This window comes from Apus apus, chromosome 1 (assembly GCF_020740795.1).
Source record: "Apus apus isolate bApuApu2 chromosome 1, bApuApu2.pri.cur, whole genome shotgun sequence".
NCBI classification, from domain to species: Eukaryota; Metazoa; Chordata; class Aves; order Apodiformes; family Apodidae; genus Apus; species Apus apus.
This window is the reverse complement of record NC_067282.1, coordinates 41,788,315-41,810,224: the sequence shown is the minus strand read 5'-3', so window position 1 is coordinate 41,810,224 and position 21,910 is coordinate 41,788,315. Positions and strand designations below refer to the sequence as shown.

Below are 21,910 nucleotides of genomic sequence, written 5' to 3'. Positions count from 1 at the left end.
TAGTCTTTGTCGTAGACCTTAAAGCAGTTTAAAATCATGGCTTAGCCTCTGATGAACTACCTTAAAAAAGGCTGGAAACCTAGTATTTTTGTTGCCCAAATATCCACAAGTTACAAGTTTTGCACTGATAATACTAGCTTGTGTTGCCAAGATTCTGGTAAGCTACTCACTAGTTAATTGGACTTCTCAAAAAAAAAAAAAAATCCTCTTCTATGCATTAAACTGCATTGTCATATTCAAGCTCCATCACCTGACTATGCAGCCAATAAGCATGTTTTGTGTGCTGTGAGGACTGAAGCCATTTTAAGTGTGCTCCTAGACTTGATGCTGAACTCCCACCACAGGGATGAGACAGATCAAGCTTTCTTTGAGCTGGTAACTAGAATTCTGCAAGTTCATTTCACCGAAACTATCCTCTAAAGTGCCTGGGATTATAGTAGTTTTCATAGACTGGTTCTGCTTATGCCAATTCCTAGCTCTCAAAGCCAAGAAACTGCAATCCCACATACTGCAAGTGTTCCTCAGCCAGCGTTTAAGAGTTACACCTCATGAACTTCTGTTTTGGTCACTTACTCCTCAGTGGTTTCCTTGGGTAAATCAATGAGTGGGTCACAGTTGATCAATACATGGTTGTCACTTGGCCATATTTACTCATCTCCCTGTACACTGTCATTATCATTAAAGGATTGGATCACATTTATAAAGTACATTTTATAAAAGGAGACAATTAACACATTTAACTAATTGCAACAGAAAATCCCAACCCCCGTGAATGAGATGTTTTAAGGTTTATATGGTTCAAAAAAGCTGTACAGAACACTGGTGCTACATTTCTAATTCAGCACCATAAATTATAGTAACTGAGCCCATTTTTTAACTGTATGTATGAGGCAAAAGCTTGCCAAGCTCCTTGCTGGATCACCTTCCTGTGTGCCTCAAGGCCACTCACCCCCACACTATATACATACATGAGGTGTAGCCAGCACTCAAATGAAAGATGATGCAAATAATAGCAAAAAAAAACCCTCAAACACAAGCTAGGTAAGTAAGAGATGTCTTTATTCTGTTTCAATACTCAATTTACAGTTTTATGTGTGAAAAAAACTCATTCAAACTACTGAAGTTAATTTAATGTAAACAACGACCCTTTTGTGCAATGTGTGCCAACCAATGCGTGAAGTTCAACTAGAGAAACAGAATGGTCAAATGACTTCCACAATAATTTGCACAATACATTTCTCCTACAAAACAATTATACAAACATAAAAACACAGATTTCCATAAAATAAATAATTCTCATCTAATTGAGGACTACAACACAGGACAGACAATACAGGCAATTTAGTTGGGGGATCTTCAATTGCTTCTCACATTCACCCATTTCTGCTGTTAGTTCCCCCTTCAAGAAAATGCTTACACAGGGTACAAGTAAACATTCTAGTGATTGATTTTTTAAAATGCATTAATATTTTGAAAGCCTCTGATCATTAAGCATACCATTATAAAGAATAAAAAAATAATTTAAAAATAAAAACAAATCTTAATTATGCATACCACACCAAACAGTTCAGAAACAGATCATAACTTGGCCCACCCTGCTTCTTTTCATCTTCCCCTTTCAATATTAGTACTATTTCTAGTAATCACATTTGCAAAAATAAATCCTTCGTACAGTCCAGAAATCTGAAATTCAGTCTTTCAATTGATTACTGTTAAAGAGGATTATCATAAGAAACGGTAAAGACACAAGGTCATAAATAACTTCTAAATCTCAGACAAGTTGTCTTGCTTTCGAGCTACAAACTTTACAAGCTAATGCTAAAGATCATTTTGAAGTTCCTATTCAGTAAATTGATTTTCCAGAAGTTGTAAGTTCATTCTCTACTTTTAACACAATTCATCCCCTGAAAGTTATGATTTTAGTGTCCTTCCAGCTTTTAGTAGGGCCGTGCTTCGAGATAATGAAATAGATAATTTGGAACATTAGGTTCAATTACAGGCAATCTGATACGTGTTAGAGAAATACTGATTAAATTGCTATATGAGTAAAAATAACGCATGTCGTGTTTGCTGGTTAGAAATCTAAAGCAATGTTTTTAATTATTATTTTTGCAATGTGACAAATAAAGCCAAAATATGCTTCGTTTATGGCACAGAAGTTTTTTCTTTTAAGTATATATTTCAGACAGCCTTCACTGATGAATTAATTATTAATGAAAATATTTCAAGTGTCCTATTCAAATACTTGCACAGAATCCTCAGGTCGAATGCATTAATTGCTTTTTCATGCTCAGCCGGTTCTATTCATATCTTCCCTTTAGAGATTTTTGAAAAATCTTGTCAGTTGCCTTCAAATTTAGGTCTGACCAACTGTTTCAAGCTTATTGTGCCAATAGAGTCTATCACTTTGGTACAAGCCCTTCTTGGGTTGTGGAATAGAATAGGAAGCAGAACTCTATCCAGTATTCTGGAACTAGATATGCTTGCTATGAAAAGACAGCAAGACTGCTTCACCTGGAGCACATACTGCAATGGACTTGATTAATCCAAGGAAGTTTATTTCAGAGCTCTACAAACACAGAGCTCTGAAATACCAGAATTTCCCTTACCCTTCTTCCCCTCTTGGTCACCTACAGCTAGAAGATGAGACCATATGGATTTGTTTTTTTCTCCATTCACATTTTAAAATTTCAGAAGGTTCTTTTAAACAAATCCAATCAAATTTATCCACATCTGATTTGACTAGGCAAAGGGAGTTCTGGGCTTCCAGACCCTCCTCATTCCATCACTTTTGTTCATCGATGGTTTTGTTTGAAGTATCAAGACTTTGTTTATATTAGTATTTTTTGCAGTAAGTGGCGTGCAAAAGTTAAGTATATTTTTAAATGCTTATCTAAATATTTTGGTAATTTAAGTAAGCAACATAATAGTACTTGGAATTAAACATAAGAGGGAAGTAAAAGTGTAATGGTTTACTTTAACAGAAGGGATGCTGCACCATTCTCTTACGGATGTACCCAGAGAAATTAACCTTATTGCAGCTTCGTATGTTCCTTTAAAAGGGTATCAGAGCATCGATTTGGACACAAGGGTTCTGAGGAGACACTGGTGGAGTCAAGTGACCAACTTCAAAATGAGTACTAATACAACTACTAAAGTAACAACACTGTAATTTAAAAGTAACCAATCTTAAGTACATGGAAAGCTAACTGATAAACAGTTTTAAGAGTAAGAACTGTAGTGGGAAGAGATTATGCTATTTTCCTATAAAGAGATATGCATCACCTGTCCTTCCATTCCTGTCAAACTGAGGAAAAAACTGATCATTGCTAAGAGACTTCTTCTGATGTACACCTTACTTCATTACTAACATAATTAAACTTTTATTTTTAAATGGTGGAAAAGTACGTCATTTCCATAACTGAAATGGAGTTTTCATACAGCTGTTCACAAGGAAATCTTAATTAAAAGGACTAGCCTGGTATTAAAATCAAAACACCTATATTTTAACAGTTTGCATTCTGCTATAAAACATACACGTATTCCACAGACCCATTTCTGGAACTCTAGTTTTATTCTTTCCTAGTGAAAGTCACAGGTGAGTTTCATCACTGTTACTTTAGGCTGACACTGACAGACACTCTCCCCTCTCCTGCTTCCCCAGCCCTGCTCTCATCACAGCCCCAGCATTTTACGTCTGCCCAGTAAACTTTCTTGGTACCAGTGCTAGTATTCCTGAAGCCACACGATTAATCTGACCTGAGAAAAGGCAATCTAAAGCTAATACTCCCTTTCTCTCTCCCCAAAGAAAAAACTCATGCCTGTAGGAGTTGTGTCTTAAAATTGTAGGTGTTTTTGCGGTTACATTGGCTCCTGTGCAGGTTAGCCTACGTTTGCTCAGTCTGTCTAAAATACTCCTCTTATAGCTGAAGTTAATGTCCAAACTTTCAAAAGAGGGCTCCTCAGATGAAACAGTTCTGAAAAAGCACTATGGTTTCTTTGTACCAAGTCTAGCAGACTTGATTTTCAAAAGGATCACTTAATGATACCAGTAAGTTTGTTATTAAGACCTGAAGAACCCCACGTTTTTTAAAAACTTCCTTAATATACACAAATTTATTACAATCACATTAAAAAAAGCAAAAAAGTATGTATAATCCAGGTAAATGAGGTCATATATATGTAAATTTATTTGCTAACACAACTGAAGTTCTCCATCAGAAAACTACATACCATTTTTGTGAAATCCCTGAACTTGATTTTCATTTTTATGTTTCCAGGCAGAAATGTTGCAAGTTGCATTTTGACCAAATACTGTACTATGTATTTTTGCTTTTTGGAAACAGGATTGCTTCTCTGGAGATTTTGCTCTCAGCAACTGATGGTCCTTATGGTTTAAAACAGAACACTCCTAGGTTAACAAGGAAAAGTTAATTTTTAAAACCATTTTCACAAATAATGCCTGAAAGAAACATGATCCAAACTTACTATCTGAAAATTTCAAGTTACAGTTAGTACCTTAGCCTCCCAGCTCTCCCCTTCTGAAATGAAAAGAATATTTTCTCTGCACAAATCTTTGAGACGTGCTGTCAGCTAGAACCTCCTTTCAGATCACATGCTCCGAATGAGCCATACTGAATTATTTCAGTGAGCAACGTCAGTGTTTTTTTCTTTGAATTTTCTGAGGGTTCTCAGTTGTGAATGAAGTTCTTAATGCCTCCACACTTACATCCTAATCCAAAATGCAAAGTTTGGATTAGTCAGGGTCTAGCAATCGAAAGACTAGCAGAGGGAGAAGAGAGCTGCATGGCATTGGAGAGTCTCTAGGACACACTGGATATTACACAACTCATTCTGATCAATACATTCACACATATAATCCACATCCAAGAGGACGGCTGGTGGAAGACCTCAGAGTAGATGGGTATTTTTAGAAGTTAAAAACAAAACATCCATCTATTCTTCCGGTGAAGGCACCCTTAAAGGAGGAGACTTTAAAATGTGATGTCAATGGTCTACAAGGCACCATCAATCTGCTTTTTACCTTGGCAGAGGAGGGGCTATTAGCATGTCAGATACAGCAGGATTGAATGGGCTTGAGTCATTTTATATTCTGGTACTACTGGTCAATATTGTCTCCCCTTCAGACTATAATGACACTAAATAGTAGACCATAAACTATTAAGTTTATATGACTGTAAGACCATAATTAACAAGTAAGAGGAGATGAACTTTACTCTCTCCTCCAAAGAAATAAGCATTTCCATTCTCTGGAAGAAGTAGAACTCATTCCCATCAATCACAAGGATAAGAGCCAGATATGTACTGTCTTCTGTTGATAGGTCATCAAAGATCTTGTACTAAAAAGACTGTACCCAAGCACGAAGTTTCCCACCAAATCAGCGTGCCAGGTATGGTCCAGAAAACTTGAAGCTAGTTTATGAAAGGAAGAGGTAGAGAATTTTTCCCAGAAAACATGCTTCTATGAGGGCCCACATTTAAAAACTTGGCAATAAAAAAAACTCAAACAGCAACCACAACAATATATCAGCAGCCGTGAGCAGCCTCAAAACCTCAGTTTCCTCTGAAACATCCTTTGCTGTTCTCATAGAACACATTATTTTACTGTCATTTTACAATATTTGTCCTGCATTTAGTTTTTGTTTTAAACATGCTATTATCACCTAACAATATCTCCCCTCACTCAAGCTCCCTGAAATGGAATAAAACAAGGAATGAACGCTTTAGATGGAAAGTGTATCACTTTTGTATCACAATTTAACTCCTACCTTTGTTCTTAGAAGCTGAGATTTATTCTGAAACACATTAGTATTCACATCATTTTCTCTGCAACTGTTTTCAGCCCCCGCAGAATCCATAATGCTGCTTCCACATGTCTGTGTATTATAACCACTGTCCACCTGGAATCAAGAAGCAGGGCTTAAATTTTTTGCAAATTAACCCCTCAGATTCTCATACCTCATATGCCTTGCAGTTGATTTACAGAACATAATGCAACAAACCAGCTGCCATCAGTTAAAAGCAAATTGTGAATGGGCCTGTCAGAATTATTTTGGGTTGAGTAAAATGTGTTACTGTACACGGTAACATAGAAATGCTGACTTCACTGAGAGAGGATAAAGGGGATGGGAGGGGAAGGAAGAAAATTCACAATACAACACACATCACACCCAGTAAGATCCACCAATTACTTCCAGAATGGTTTATATACTAGAAGTTAATATGTTGAGCTGAGTTTTACAGAGAAGCAAAAAAGTTTGATTTTTACCTGAATACTACTGCTGTCACAAGGAAGTGCACTGCTTTCTGCGAGAGGTGACATGCACATGCGAGAGTTTTCAATACTGAAAGTAATCCCTGTCATAAAACTGGTCATTGGTGCATTGCTGTTGCCAACTGTTTCTTTTATCCAAGTGTTCTCCTCTGACACTTCAGCTGCATCAGCCATATCTACAGTATTATTTTCCTTTGAGCCTTCTATAGCCTGAAATGATGACAACCTTTGATGACAAGTTTCCGTGTGATCTGGTGCAATAGACACAGTTGCTACAACGAGACGTGTACCATGTGCAAAAGTATCACTGTCTTGCTGACGTACGTTTATTCCCTTATCCACTTCTGGGAACAGAGCTTCTGCTGGAGAAGCATTTTCCTTGTCTTCCTCATCCTCACTGTGATTCTCAACTGCAATTGGTATTCTGATGACAGAAGTCTGATACTGTGCAGTTCCTCGACATGCTCCAAGCCTCATGGGTGAACAATTTTTAATTGGAGAACAACCATCTATATAAGGACTTCTTGTATTTGAGGGTGTCATTCTATTTGAGGAAGAAGGAATATCTGGAGAACGAAATGTAAATTGCCTTTGGTCTGTAAAAAACAACAAGGTTACTCTATTAGATGGTGGAGTTGAAGTCATCATCCTCAAAGACCTAAAGTCCTTTGAATAATTATAGCCAAGTATACAGTATTTCATTGACCACTGTCTCTTGGCTTCAAGGCCTTTTAAAAAAGTAAAACAACCAAAAAACCCCCCCAAAACCTACCACCACCACAAAGCCAAAGAATACCAAGACATTTAAAGTATTACGGTAAAGGTAAAGTTGTATCCCATTTTTACCACCAATTTTGTTTCCTATGACAATTTGCTGTACCAGAGGCCTTGCATTTTCAAATGCCAATACCACACAGTGTCCACAGGAAAATGAGCGAAAGATGTTTCTGTGGCTTTTTTTTGGTTTTTTTTTCTGAACAAATACAAATTAAATATTTTACAGGCATTTAAAAAAAAATAGGGATAGCAAAGTAGTTTTCAAGAAAAATCAAACAAGTGGGTGAACACCTATGCTATGTCCACATATAATGGTGTTGAAATACCACCAGGCTAATCAGATAAAAAGAATGAATTAAACATGCCCTTAAGCCTTCCCACGCAATGGATGAAACATGAAATACTGACATTTTCTAAAGCAATGAGAACACAAGATGATTGTGATTTCTTCACAATTAGATATAAGAAAGTCAGGCAAAATATAAGGAAGAAATTAATGACTATGAGACACTGGAACAAGTTGGTCAGAGAGGTGGTAGGTGCCCCCTCCCTGGAAACATTCATGGTCAGGTTGGAGAGGGCATTGAACAACCTGATCTAGTTGAAGATGTCCCTGCTCACTGCAGCGTGGTTGGACTAGATGACCTCTAAAGGTCCTTTCCAACCCAGAACATTCTATGATTCTTCACTAGTCAGTTTAATTTCAAATAATCTTGACTATCACATGATCTGAAAACTCAAGCTAAACACTCTTTGTCCAATTAAAATGCTTCAGGTTGGGCCAAATCAATTGTGACCTTGCTTAGTTCAAGCATATGGCTTTGAAACCCCTCTTCACACTAGATTAACCCTTTTAATTTTTTTAATTCCTATTAGGTCTCAATTCCTTCCTCTAAAGCACTTTTCCTAGTTGATTTTTGCAAGCAGATACATGTCACTGTTTCACATCACTAAGATATTTCACTGCTAAAACAGTAAATGTTTAGCATAGGACACTGCTAGTCTCCAAACAGAAATAAGTTCTAGTAAGAAGGCAGCAGGATTTTTTTTAATCAAAATATATACATCAAAAAAGAAGAATACATGAAACCATACCTGACAGCGGTGTCTGTCTTATGTGAAAAGCAATTGGTGAAAAAGTAGGAGAACCATTATGTGCAGGAGATCCCTCTGGAAACGGGGGACTGGTTATACTTCCCAGACTATAAGCCCTTGTACCTCCCTGAATAGGGCTTGATGAAAACTGACCCTTCAGTTAAAAAAAAAAAAAATTACTACTAATAAAAAAAATAATAATTAAAAAATTATAATCACAAAACAAAATAAAGAGCATATTTTCAGGTCAACTTTGACCAATATGCACATATAAAAGTTTTCTAATTAAAAACCTTAATATAGCAGTGCAAAGAAAAAGCAATCTTGTACTATGACAATCTCTATCAGTAGTTTAGCTTAAATATTCCAGTTGCAACTCTTCATTTGGACTTTAAACCTGCACATAAGAGAAGAGCAATTGTCTCAAAGCTGTCACATAATACCAACTAGGGCTATAATACTCATTATATTTAAGAATATGAGAAGCCAAAACAGGGAAAAACAGCCAAAACTTCAGCCACCAAACAGATGAAACCACACCTATAGGTGTGCTATGTCAACCTGGGAATAAGTTCATCTCACTTAACTGAAAAAAAAGACTTATCGTTCTGGGTTCTAATAACAGTTAATTGATCTGAAATCTGCACTCCATGGAAAAGAGAAAAGCATATTTAGCACTGCATTCAAAGATCCACAAGTCATTTCTTGTACCACAAATGAGTTTATGACGCATAAGGGAAATTATATCACCTGTTCATATCAACTAGTGTTTTAGACAGCAGTTTGTGGATTTAAACAGGCCTTTTTTTTGTATATACTTTTTATGAATAAAAAAGGTTTCAACATGTTTCAGCAAGTTTTGTGTATGCAATAATTCCTGCTTCCTTTTCATAACACAAAATGAAAGCATAATTCCTTCTACCCCAAACAACAGCAGCGCAACACAATAATTTGATACAATAAAGTCAGTAATATTCTTTCAAAACTTTTTTTTGTCTACATAATTTTTTTTCTGAATTTAGAATTTGAAAAAAACAAATAAATCCTCTATCATAAAGCAGTGGTAGCTAATCACAAACATGGTTGTTCCTCTTGTGAAGTCTCTTGGAACATGGAATCAGTACAGCTTGCTTGAACTAGAAGATCTTCAAGCTCCCTTCCAACCTAAAACCATTCTATGATTCTATGAAGAACTATTCTTGTGCCAGCTAAGTCACATCCCAGCCAACTCCCAAAACAGGCAACTTACAGAACTAGATGTTTCCAGAGGGCTCCTGCATCGGACTGGAGATATGTCAATCGAACAAAGCACTCCAAGTTGCTGACTACCACATGGACTACGCAAAGAAGGGGATAAACACTCTGATACACTTCCATTCTCTTCTAAAAACAGTTTTCTTCTGAGCGATGAAGAGCTCAGATTTTCTGGAGACTGATCTGCAAATTCATCAGTTCTAAAATATTCACCTAGAAATGTGGAGAAGTAATTTCCAATAAAAATGCAAGGAAAAAAAAATCTTCCACTATGGAGGCATATATAACAAAATTGAAACATGTAATCCAATTTACCAATACAGCAAGGAATTAATCTAATTTAGGCACCTATTCCAAAGGACCATTTATCATTACAGGAAGTCCACCCTGCCTACCAAGGTTCCACTTTTGTCTACCATCATTTAATACTAAAGTCTGCACTTAAAAAAATTATACAAAATATGGCTAGCATCTACTTACCAGCCTTCTTCCAAAACTGTATTACTCTTCACATTTGAGTTGTGAATAAGAAATTGCTATACTACCTAAGCAAGAGGAGACCCTTTTTCAGGTCTTCCATATGTTTTGATGATCATGGTGATTGATACCCAAAGGCAAACCAGATTCTACTCGAAAAAAGTCAAAGCAGTTAGCAGTTTACAGTAAAAGAGTACACAGATCTTAGCAAAGACCCATTAAAATATGCGGAGAGTTACTAGATTATTTTAATTTTTTGCCCTTGTCTTTCAATTGCATATCTATTGTAAGAGAAGAAAGTTTTCATTAATTCACTAACTATTCACTGATTGAAGTATTTGTTAAAATCAAACACCAAAGCAACAGATCTGGTTCTGCTGTAATTTTGATGACCCCTAATGAGGGTTGTGTACTTCAATACTGGAATACCAGCATGCAGCCAAGAACCTGAGCTGGTTATACCCACTATTCCCATATTTGAACTGTAAGAATAGGCCTTTCCAGTTCTATTGCCTGAGAAGATGGCAGCAGTTGCTTGATATAGCAGTTGCAATCAGACAGTTAATTTGGACTCCTGTATTCCTACTCAGCGATAATGGCTTTTTTGCCATCACACACATTCTAATCACTGTCATGGTTTCAGTTAAATTAAAGGCACAGAATTATAGCATAGCTTTGCTCAGGGCAAGGTTGGACTATAAGCCCCATGGCTAGCAATCTAAGTCAAACAGCTCTGCTAAGTTAAATAATTGCTTTATTTGGGGCATGCATGGAGGGATGTGTCTTCTGCTAATTACCTTTTGTGCATTCAGAATTGTTAAGCAATTTCCAATTGCCCTCAGTATCCTTCCTCTTTTATCTTTATGTCTACACTCAAATGATATAATTTAAGTCAGATGTCCCATGCAACATGCATTAACTATTTACAACACATACTTAAAACTTTCATTCACACATTAGTTTTTCAGTATTTCTTAAGACAAAAAAAAAACAACAGCAAACAATACAAAATCAAGTTTTCTATTTAGACTTTCATGATTAAATGTAGATATTACATGACATACCTAGTATTTTCTCTAGATTAAAATCCACTGGCAAAGACAGTACTGTCTGACAAGAAGCTGCAACAAATAAAACCAATAAAATAAGCTTGCAGTGACCTTTTACTAAAACTGTAGAAACAAAAATTCACTTCCAAATTACATTGCAATCGAGCTATTTAAGTTACAATTACAATAAAGAAAAGTGTTAATTAAAGCTAGGATTCTGTTCTGACAACACAATATGCAGCACATTCAGGCCTAGAGATAAAAAACCAACAAGGATTGTAACAAAAGTCTCTAGAGGGGCATTCTTAGCTGAGGAAGCATCTCTGAAGGAAGGAAGGATGCAAAAGAAAGAGAAGATTACCAGAATACACTGGAAAAAAACACTCATTTATGTAAGAGGAAATAGTTTCACTGAAACAGTTACATTAATATGTCCTAAGATTTCTGCTATTTATTTGGCAGAGAAAATAGACATGAACCTCTGATCCTAAATGACCAAACAAATTACAGAGGTTTTGTGAATGAGAAATGGATATTAAAATTAATAGTACCATATAGTTCAAGAAAAATTATTTCTGCAGGAATACTAACAAAAAATAATTTTCTTTTGAAATTAAATAGCCATTTTAAAAAGAATTATTTTGCTTCAGAGAAAGCCTGAGCTTCAGACATTGCCTTTTACTCACCATTGCTTTTCCCAGGCTGCAAAGTCAGCTGTCTTCCAATTGGAGAAATGCTATTTAGATCTATGGCTGTAAAACAGGTAAGAATTTCAATTGAAGCATGCACTGCACATGGTTTTGAAACTTAGCAGCAGTAAGTTATAATGTTTAATACAACTACACAATTTTGCATCAAAGTTTGGAAGAGATTATAAAAGGAGTACTGAAAAAATATAACAATTTTAGCTGATCAAGAGAATTTCAGGACTTTTTTATTCAAAAAAAGCTTAACTGAAGTAGCATCAGCGCTGCGCAAATCTTAGTTTCCTGCAGTCTCCTCTAAATTACAGAGATTTAGAACAAACTCAGTTTATGCTTAGCCAAACAGGCTGTGTTCAAGTAAAACACGTTTCGCGAAAATCATACAGCCTGGACTTGAAGACAGAGATGAAGAATCCACCGTTCTCCACTTTTTATACAGCTAACATACTAGACCTTTTTCCTTCACCGCTCACTTTTCCAGGTCTAGGATTGTGGCTTATGTTTGCTGTCCAAGAAATTATGATCTTACAATCGACAGTTAAAAACACACTATCCACAAGCTGCATTTCCTTGATAAATTTTTTTAACAGTTTAACCTTCTCCCAAAACATGCAGAAAACCCCAAACACTTTAAGAATTTAGAATTTTAGATTTTAAGAATTTCCTACCAAACTTCATAGCTGACATTTGTCAAGCATGTAATCCATTTATTACGTATCCTCTTGGTTATAAATAAACTTTAACAACAGCAGGATGAATAATAAAATCTAACAATGGTATAAACAAAATACACAATCCTATGTACAGAGACAGTGAGCTAGTAGGACACTTAGAGGACAAGAGGAATTTACTTAGCAAGTAAAGGTAGAAAAATATGGAACTCAGTTTCCCATTTACTTATATTGGCAGGAAAGGAATCAGAGTAAGTCAGACATGCAGCTATCAGAAGAAAAGAGCAAAGTAAAAGACTTGGCTATTACCAGCACTGAGAGAGCAAAGTTGTGTATGTAAATTAAACTGGTAGAAAACAGATCGTAAAGGGAAAAAGACTTAAGAACAGGAAGAAAATAAATAACAAAAAAGGAAAAATTATGAAAGATTTTGGATTAATAAATTATTTTTCAACAAATAAAGCACTTTGAGAGAAAAGCTAAAAATCTATCAGTTGTGCCATCTTTTATCACTGGTTCTTAACACTGAAATGGAGGTTGGTAAAAATTATGCTTGCTAATTCCTCCAAAAGCTAGATACATTGGGGCGGACACAGTAAACCAACTTACATTTAGTTGAATTAAACTGAGAAACTTGCTTGCCTTCATGTTGAATCCAAGGAGAAGGAACTATGAGTCTTTTTGTGAAAAACTAGAACAAAACAGAAACAAACCATGTTAACACTTGTAAAAATTGGATATGTTCAAATTTAGATCAGTACCCTGAACAAGAAAAAAAAAAGTTGTATCTGTTGCTACTCTCATATCTCTATTTTAATAATTTTAACTCTTCCTTCCCCAAAACCTATAATGTTATCCTTATACTAAAAATATATTTCATTATCTCAAGCTCAAAAAGATTAAGGAAAAAACAATTTGATTTGAAGACCCCCATGTTCTTTATGGCATATACCATGTCATAACTTTCAAGCCTGCAGAGTGAAAATTGTATAAAAGTTTCACTTAAAACTAATTACTGATTTAGAAATTTGAATTCTCCCTACCATACTTACTGCACTATAGTTCAACATAATTCTTTTCAAATTTTCAGTTTGCTAAACTGCTGTATTTTGACAACAGAGCTATTTTACAGACAAGAGATGCTGCAGGAACAGTAAAAGAAACGGTCAACCAAAGCTGTTCCGCACTACTGTTAGTGTGTTTGGCTAAACTGGCCAGCACTGAAACATGCTACGGGACCTGATGTGATTCACCCACGGGTCCTGAGGGAACTGGTGGATGAAATTGCTAAGCCTCTGTCCATCATATTTGAGAGGTCATGGCAGTCTGGTGAGGTTCCCACTGATTGGAAAAAAGGGAATATAGCCCCTGTTTTTCAAAAGGGGAAAAAGGAAGACCCAGGGAACTACAGGCTGGTCAGTCTCACCTCTGTGCCTGGCAAGGTCATGGAGCAGATCCTCCTGGAAAGCCGACTAAGGCACATGGAAAATGAAGAGGTGATTGGTGACAGCCAACATGGCTTCACTAAGGGCAAGTCATGCCTGACCAATCTGGGGGCTTTCTACAACAGGGCTACAGATGGTGGATGGTGGCAGAGCAACTAACAATCCATCTGGATTTGTGCAAGGCCTTTGACACTGTCCCACATGACATCTTGGTCTCCAAACTGACAAGGCATGGATTTGACAGATGGACCACTCAGTGGATAAGAGATTGGCTGGATGGCCACACCCAGAGTTGTGGTCAATGGCTCAATATCCAAATGGAGGCAGGTGACGAGTGGTGTCCCTCAGGGGTCAGTACTGGGACCAGTGCTGTTTAACATCTTTGCTGGGGACATGGACAGTGAGATTGAGTGTATTCTCATTTGCTGATGATACCAAGCTGTGTGGAGTAGCTGACACCCTAGAGGGAAGGGATGCCATCCAGAGGGACCTTGCCAGGCTTGAGAGGTGGGCCAGTGCCAACCTCATGAAGTTCAACAAGGCCAAGTGCAGGGTCCTGCACCTGGGTTGGCACAACCCCAGGCAAAAATACAGGCTGGGGGAAAAATGGCTGGAGAGCAATCCTGAGGAAAAGGACTTGGGAGCGGTAGTTGATGAGAAGCTCAACATGAGCCACCAGTGTGTGATGGAGCCCAGAGAGCCAAACACATCCCGGGCTGCATCAAAAGAAGTGTGGCCAGCAGGGCCAGGGAGGTGATTCTGCCCCTCTGCTCTGCTCAGACCCCACCTGGAATTCTGTGCACAGTTCTGGTGCCCGCAGCACAAGAAAGACACAGACCTGTTGGAGAGGGTCCAGAGAAGGGCCATCAAGATGATCAAAGGCCTGGAGCACCCCTGCTATGAAGACAGGCTGAGAGAGTTGGGGCTGTTCACCCTAGAGAGGAGAAGGCTCTGGGGAGATCTTATAGCAGCCTTCCAGTACTTGAAGGGGGACTACAGAAAAGCTGGGGAGGGGCTTTTCATCAGAGAAGATAGTGATAGGACAAGGGGTAATGGTTTTAAACTGAGAGAGGGGAGATTTAGGTTAGATATTAGGAAGAAATTCTTCCCTATAAGGGTGGTGATGAACTGGAATGGGTTGCCCAGGGAGGTTGTTGATACCCCATCCCTGGAGGTTTTTAAGGCCAGGTTGGACGAGGTGTTGTGCAACCTGATCTAGTGGGAGGGTTCCCTGCTCATGGCAGGGGGGCTGAAACTTGATGATCTTTGAGGTCCCTTCCAACCTTAATGATTCTATGATTTATGAGTACTGGCACTTCAGTCCTTTTCTTCAAACCAGAAACTGTTATCTACTGTCACAGCTGCACTCTAGAACACCCTGATGCTGAGGGAATGAACATTATTACATGGCTTTAAGAAACATGGGAAATCCTCTTCTCACAATAAAAGCAAAACTCAAAGCAAAAGAAAAAAAATCTCAGCTTGAGATGCTCAACTATTAAAGGCTATTTCTATCAGAGACATGATTTCAAGCTGTTCAGCTGCATAATCCACTAGCTTATCCCTCACAAAGAAGAAATATCCTTATTAACTTACATTTAGAACAACAGAGTATCTTAGCTGCAGGTCAACTACATAGCCCCTTTATGGAATAATGAAATATATTTTTTTGTTTATAAAGACAAACTGATAGCACCATGGCACAACAGAAGAAGGTCACTAACACTAAGGCAGACCTGCCTATCAGAGCGTTGTTTTTTTTAATTGAAACTGAAACAACATTGAAGATTTCTATAGTGAAGATTTGAAACACTTGACTTTTCCTTCCCTGCTAGACAAATGAACAGTAAAAAATTCAATGAAAAATGGATGAAAATAATTACAAGCTACCAGAAAAAAGTCTTGCCTTTAACTAAGCAAACTTTGGAAGAAACAAACAAAAATAAATCACCAAGGTTCTGCTATATTTTTAAAAAATGTAATAAAAGACACTAAGCTACATATCACTATCAGTTACTGTAAACCCAAAACACTCAATCATTATTTTAACCTTAAATTAACTACTTATAAGAGTTATCCTATGGCTATATTCCCACTAGCCAAGCAACATGAAAGAAAAAATCTGCTGTTTTAACCTACAGGTGTGTGAAAGAAGATGGGAAGAAAAAGACCATGTGGATTCCAACTACAACTGCAATGGAGGAGGATACAAAATTACTTTCTTACTGACCACTAAAATATAAAAGGCTTCTAGGTTTTTAAATCCTGTAATAGATGTGGATATTTTCTGTAGGAACATAGCTAAAACAAATCAATACTTGATAGTATAAAGTTTTATTACCTCCTCAATGGCTTTTTGCCTTCTGTCTTCTGTCTCTTTATCAATTCTAAGTAACAAATGAAAAACAACTCAATTATCAAAACCACCACATAAAGTCCAACCATGTAATCTTTTACAGATGCTTAAGGGAAGCATTACAGATGAAATTGCACTAAACCCCAAATCTTACTATGTTTTTACTGTTGTGTGCAATAATCTCACACCATAAATTCAGATACGGCGTAAATGCACTTTTCAATTACTTTAGATAAATTGAAATAGACCTGTACCATATATAAGTACTTATTTATAAATCTTCTGTTTACTCCTGGTATCAACTAATATTTTCATCTGGACAAAAACTCGATCATAACTGTTCTTCCAAGGTAATCCATTTAGTTATGTTAAATTTGTCATATCAATAGATTTTACTATTAAAGTTGCCATGAGATTAGGCTTACAAAGAATCTCACTACAGAACCAAGCAGAATAAAATAATTGTACTGTAAGAAAGAAAAGGGCAACAGAAAATACTCATGGAACGATTCTGTTCTTGAATTCCTGACACAACCCACTTTCCCAGCAGAGTTCCCCCTTTCAAATAACTAGGTCTCCCATGTTTTCTTCAGTTCATGATACAATATCGTGTTTCAGTTTGGATCAATTAACACATTCTCTTATGAATATTCAACATCATTTTAGCTGAATCACATAACACTTTCATACAAAGTTTGTATACATGAATTACCCTTAAATAATTTTAAAAATCAGAGAACAGACATTATTAACTACACAAACACATGTGGATGTATCTAACACATACATAAACTTTCCCTCTCAGCTCTTTTTCTTTGATGCTAACCAGACTTTGAAGAGATCTGCAATACTTGGGCACACTATCTTCAACTATGTGTACCTAGATGATGCTAAAGGGACAGTTCCATGAAGCACCTGCACAAAATTCAGTTCTTTTATCAAAAAAATAAGCATACAATCATAGTAAATTTATGCATAGTGAATCCTGAGTAATAAGCATTATTACAAAGCAGATTCCAGAGAAGAAACAGGGGAACTGGGAAAACAGATCCCACTTGAAGTGCTGTTAAGTGCAGATGTTTTTTCTTAGTGCATAACACCAGGAAAATAAGGTTAAAATGTCATATATATTTAACAAGAATAAAAACAAGAAAGTCTTGTTTGCAACTTCAACCCACAGAGCACTTGCAACTGTGACACATAGTATGCAAAATGAAGTACAGATTTTAAAATATTTAACATGTAATAGTATAGCATCAGATTTAGAAGCATTCAATATCTACCAGCAGAAGCAAAAATGGAAGAGGAAAGTTTTTTGGATAAGACTATGTCACTCTGTCTGCTCAATTACTATTTCTCACTGACACAGTGTGCCAGAAGTTATCCTAATAATTTTATTAAACAGTGCAATAAACACACAGCATGCAGATGATGCCCAGTTTACAAAAACAGTAAAACTGCACAAAATCAAGTCTACATGCGATACACACTTAAGAGTTTGCAAAATGTTCTTGAGGTTTTACACTGTGCTGCTACCCAAACTGTTTTCACTATGTAAGTGAGAATTTAGCTTGAAATAGGTACACACCAAATTTCTTATGCTTGTTGTTCTGTTCAACTGAGAAAACTACTTGTTAAGCATTATTAAAATGGAGTACATAGCTTGTGTAACATTATGCATTGGCTTCAAAAACTCAGTTCTTTTATGAAGAACTTTTAATGTCAAGAGCTGTATTTATGACACTTCAGTTTCCGTAGGGCAGTACTTATAAATGTAAATTTAAATCAGTTGCCATACAAAATGCTGGACACAGCAAATCTACACATAGACAAACTAGCCTCCTAGTTAAAGAAAATAAATCATAGGGGGACAGACTGAAAGGACCTGTTGAGACAATACATTTATATCTATAGGCCCTGCCAGCAATCACCACTGGAATTGTCACCCAAGCCATCTAAATTTAAGCCACTTTGTATGTGTCCTAATAGGCTTTCAGAAACAATGTAATCAACTCCATAAAAACACAAGGCTTTGTAAGATATAAAAAGTATTAGTCTGAAACCTACTGGCTATTAGAGAAAGACCAGGAAACAAACAGATGTTAAGAAAAATACTGCCATTAAGACATAATTATTCACAGATACAGCTGGAGAGTTACATTCTGTGTAAATATTACTGTAGCAAGAGACTAATATTCCTTCTTATACCTCTTCCTATTCAAAATGGGAGATGTAGGTTCAGTCAGAAATTAAGAACAATGGGTCTAATTCACAGTATTTTTTGTTACAATGAGTGGTGAAACACTGGAACAGGTTGCCCAGAGAGGTGGAAGATTCCCCTTCCCCCCATAAACATTCAAGGAATGGCTGGATGGAGCTCTAAGCAACCTGATCTAGCTGAAGACGTCCCCGCTTACAGCAGAGGGGACCTTTAAAGGTCTCTTCCAACCCAAAACATTCTATGATTCCATGAATATTCACAGGACTTTTGCCCTAAACAGCCCTCTATCTGTGTTTCATTGCACTAATAGGACTTGAAAGTCTTACAGGCATAAACAGGATGGAGGACTGAGGATTGTTTTATATTCAATTAGTGTGGTGCTTCATGCCACAAGGTGCAATTGTTTGTGAAACGTCCTATCTACAAAATGTATGCGAGTGTCTATAGGATTCACCACTGTGGCCTTCCCATAGCTACCTTCACTTGCCATGTTATTCTGTACTATTAGTGTATTAAACTATGCCTCAAGATGAGCTGTGAATACCAAGCCTGTTTTACTTACTCATTAGTTTTCCCCATGGAAATTCTTTTCAGAGAGAGGAGAAACTTGAGATCAGGGTACCCAAATTATGCCAAGTAACTAGCAGTCTCCTTCTCCTCAAAACAGGAAGCTTATTGGTCTTGCCCCCTACACATTAAGTCCAATCTATACCTCTCAAACAGGGTACTGGCTTTACACGACCAGCTTTCCCAGCTCTATCCTTCTGCAAGAGTCCCAAAGACCAAAGAAGCTTCATAGGTCTCAGTATAGAACACTTGGAGAAGATACATTGAGTGTTGTTACAAGGATCAGAAAAGGTAACACATGGTAACAATCCTTGGCAAGACATTTTTTTTGCTTCTGCTGACTGCTTTCACCTGGCTGTCTTCCAAACTGCACTCGGGTGAGTCAACTGTTCTTAATGTGAAGGAAGAGCCACACACAGGTGGCATCATCTAAGTATTAGATCCGCATTAGGGACACAAAAAAACCTATGTAACAAGAGTTGAATAATAAGTCTTTCATGCTGTGCTAAAACGTCAATAAAACAAAATAATTGTTCTAGCATTCAAGCTAACTTTACTGCATAAAAACAGATGGGAAGTTACCTAGCATGACTCAAATACATTGCTTGGCGTCGAACATCTTCCGAGTCAATTTCCACAGGATTTATTAGAGCAAGCTGATCAATAGACCATCTAAATTTTCCTGGTGTCTAAAAAAAGAAACGGACATCTTAATGCTTGCTAGTCTAAAAAGATAAAAACAAAATCACAGAACAAATCTCAATGGACCCATCACTTGCATATAGTTTCTGTCCAAGACAACCAAAACAGTTTCTATTTAAACTATCTACTGTAAAAAAAATGAGTAAGTCAATCAGGCTTCTTCATCCTGGCAGTGGTACAACAATGATTTATAAGATAATATAAAGTGGAAGGTTATGGCTGATATTTATTACAAACTGAAATTTTAATTTCTTCTCAATTTTTGAGGCCAGATTCACTCATGATACAGAACTTTGGACAAAATTTAGCTGCTTCTAGATTGCCACAATCAAAATTGTGGTTTCATGAAAGCCCAGTGTCCATACCTAGCCCAAATAATACCCATGCAATTAACAGAATGACATTCCTTTCCCTTCATGTTTCCAAGACAGCTTAGGAGTTGCAACCCCATATGCATCCTGCAAAGTTTCCCTCAGAATGCCATGCATAGGGCACAACAAAACCCAATTCAGAAAGAAAGCAGCTTCACCTCTTTATTTAACACTTAACTACAAAATACTGCTCAAATATGTTTGAAAAATTATCTACCAAGTGAGTATTTTTAGTTTCATTGTTACAGCACAATCTCCACTGTGAAGCAGAAAATAATTTCAACTGCAAACCAAAATGTAATTTGCAACTAAAAATGTTATATATACACAAAATCATTAATGTGATTCTGTGAATTTGCAAAGTTTATTACAGAAGTGCAATTAAGTTTTACTTGCATCCAGCCTGCTTAGTATGTAACCAGGAAGTAGGACAAGATCACCACATCCAACAACTGTCCTTTACCTGCTTTCAACTGATTTTGGCACTTAGGGGGTTTATGCTGATCTACTGATATACCTAATATCTAAAAAAATAAACAAATGAGGAAGGTAGGAAGACTAAGTGACAACATTAGTAGTAAAGCAGCTTATTTCTGTAATCAGAAGAAGCAACAAAAAGCTACCCAAAATTCTTTGGCTTAGTGTATACATTAAATACACTAAGTAAAATAAACTTTTAAATGCATTTCAAAATATTAGCTGTACATCTGCACAGGTACACAATTAAAGACTAGATCTTACAGATGAGGATTTTGTTGCTTTAAAGATTGAAGGACTGGAGACAATTTGCTCCTGAAGAGTATAATAATCACTTGGACTTTCAAAAGGATTCAGGACTGGGACTCTTCCTGGAGTTTCTGGTGTTATCTGCATTTTAGCTTCTTTCGTGTCACCCATATCACTATGCTACACCTGGAAAAGAGAGAGAGGAAAAATTAAGAAAGGAAAATAAAGAAGTTTCATTCCGACTTTTTAGGATAATCCTGAAGGCTTCGGGAAGAGACAGGCAAACATTTTTCAGACTACCAAAAACTAAGTTAACTTTGCCATGGACCTCCTGGCATATGAAGCTGATAAATAAGACTGATACGAAGAGCCACTAGAATAAATAGAACCTATAAAAACGAGAGAAGAAGCGACACTTAAAAGGTGATTTTAAAAAAGAATAAACCACATACCAGAGCATACATAAGCTCACATACCAGCCGCTGCCACCCAAGGGCTTCAGAAACGAGGCGGCATTCCCGGAACGCAGGCAGCACAGGGAGGGCTCCCTTCCCGGGCACCCTCGGCGCCCCCAGCCCCGCGTTACCCACAGGCCCCGCAGGGACCGGCAAGCCGGCACCGCCGACAGGCCCGCCGCTCCCCACCCCGGGCAGCCGCAGAAGCTTCTGGCACCGGGCAGCTAACCCCGCGGCGGGAAGCAGCCGTGCCGGCGCTGGGGAGACCCCGCTGCTGCCCGAACGGCCGGGAGACCCGCGGAGCCCATAACGCCCTCAGCACCGTCCCGCTCCGCTCGGGCGCTGAAACCGCCCCCTCCCCCGCCCCTGAATCGGGCCCAGGCCAGCCCAGCCCCCGGGGGGGGGCTGCGGGAGGCACCGCCGCTCCCTCCCGCAACGGGGAGGCGGAGAAGGGCCGGCGGGTCTGCTGTCCCCCCGTCACACCCTGCCCAGGCGGCCCCTTCGCCTCAGGTGGCCAAGGGGACGAGAGGTGCCCCGACTCAACGCCCGCCGAGGGCTCTTCCGCCTCTTTCCCCCCAGGACGACGGCGCCACCGAGCCCTGCCCCGGCCCGCTCCGCACCCCGCGGGTACCTGCGCAGCCGCCGGGAGGCCGCCCAGCCCGCTCATGCTCCCCCGGGCCGGCGCTCCCGCCTCCGCCGCGCCGAGCGGCTCTTTAACTAGCCCCGCCCCCCCCGGCTCTCTGAC

The 21,910-nt window shown here is 38.1% G+C and overlaps 1 protein-coding gene across 1 annotated transcript; it reads right to left on the bottom strand.

Annotated features, from left to right (window-relative positions):
• Positions 1–1,042: 1,042 nt before the first annotated feature.
• BORA (BORA aurora kinase A activator) lies at positions 1,043–21,839 on the bottom strand. Its single transcript, XM_051618363.1, has 12 exons — positions 21,797–21,839; positions 20,726–20,896; positions 19,494–19,600; positions 16,109–16,154; positions 12,932–13,013; positions 11,634–11,699; positions 10,963–11,019; positions 9,417–9,634; positions 8,168–8,321; positions 6,290–6,891; positions 5,790–5,921; positions 1,043–4,411 (listed from the first exon to the last, which is right to left on the bottom strand). Exons 2-12 carry the CDS (start codon positions 20,879–20,881, stop codon positions 4,226–4,228), a joined length of 1,806 nt encoding a protein of 601 aa, XP_051474323.1. The 5' UTR covers positions 20,882–20,896; positions 21,797–21,839; the 3' UTR covers positions 1,043–4,225.
• Between the last annotated feature and the right edge of the window lie 71 nt (positions 21,840–21,910).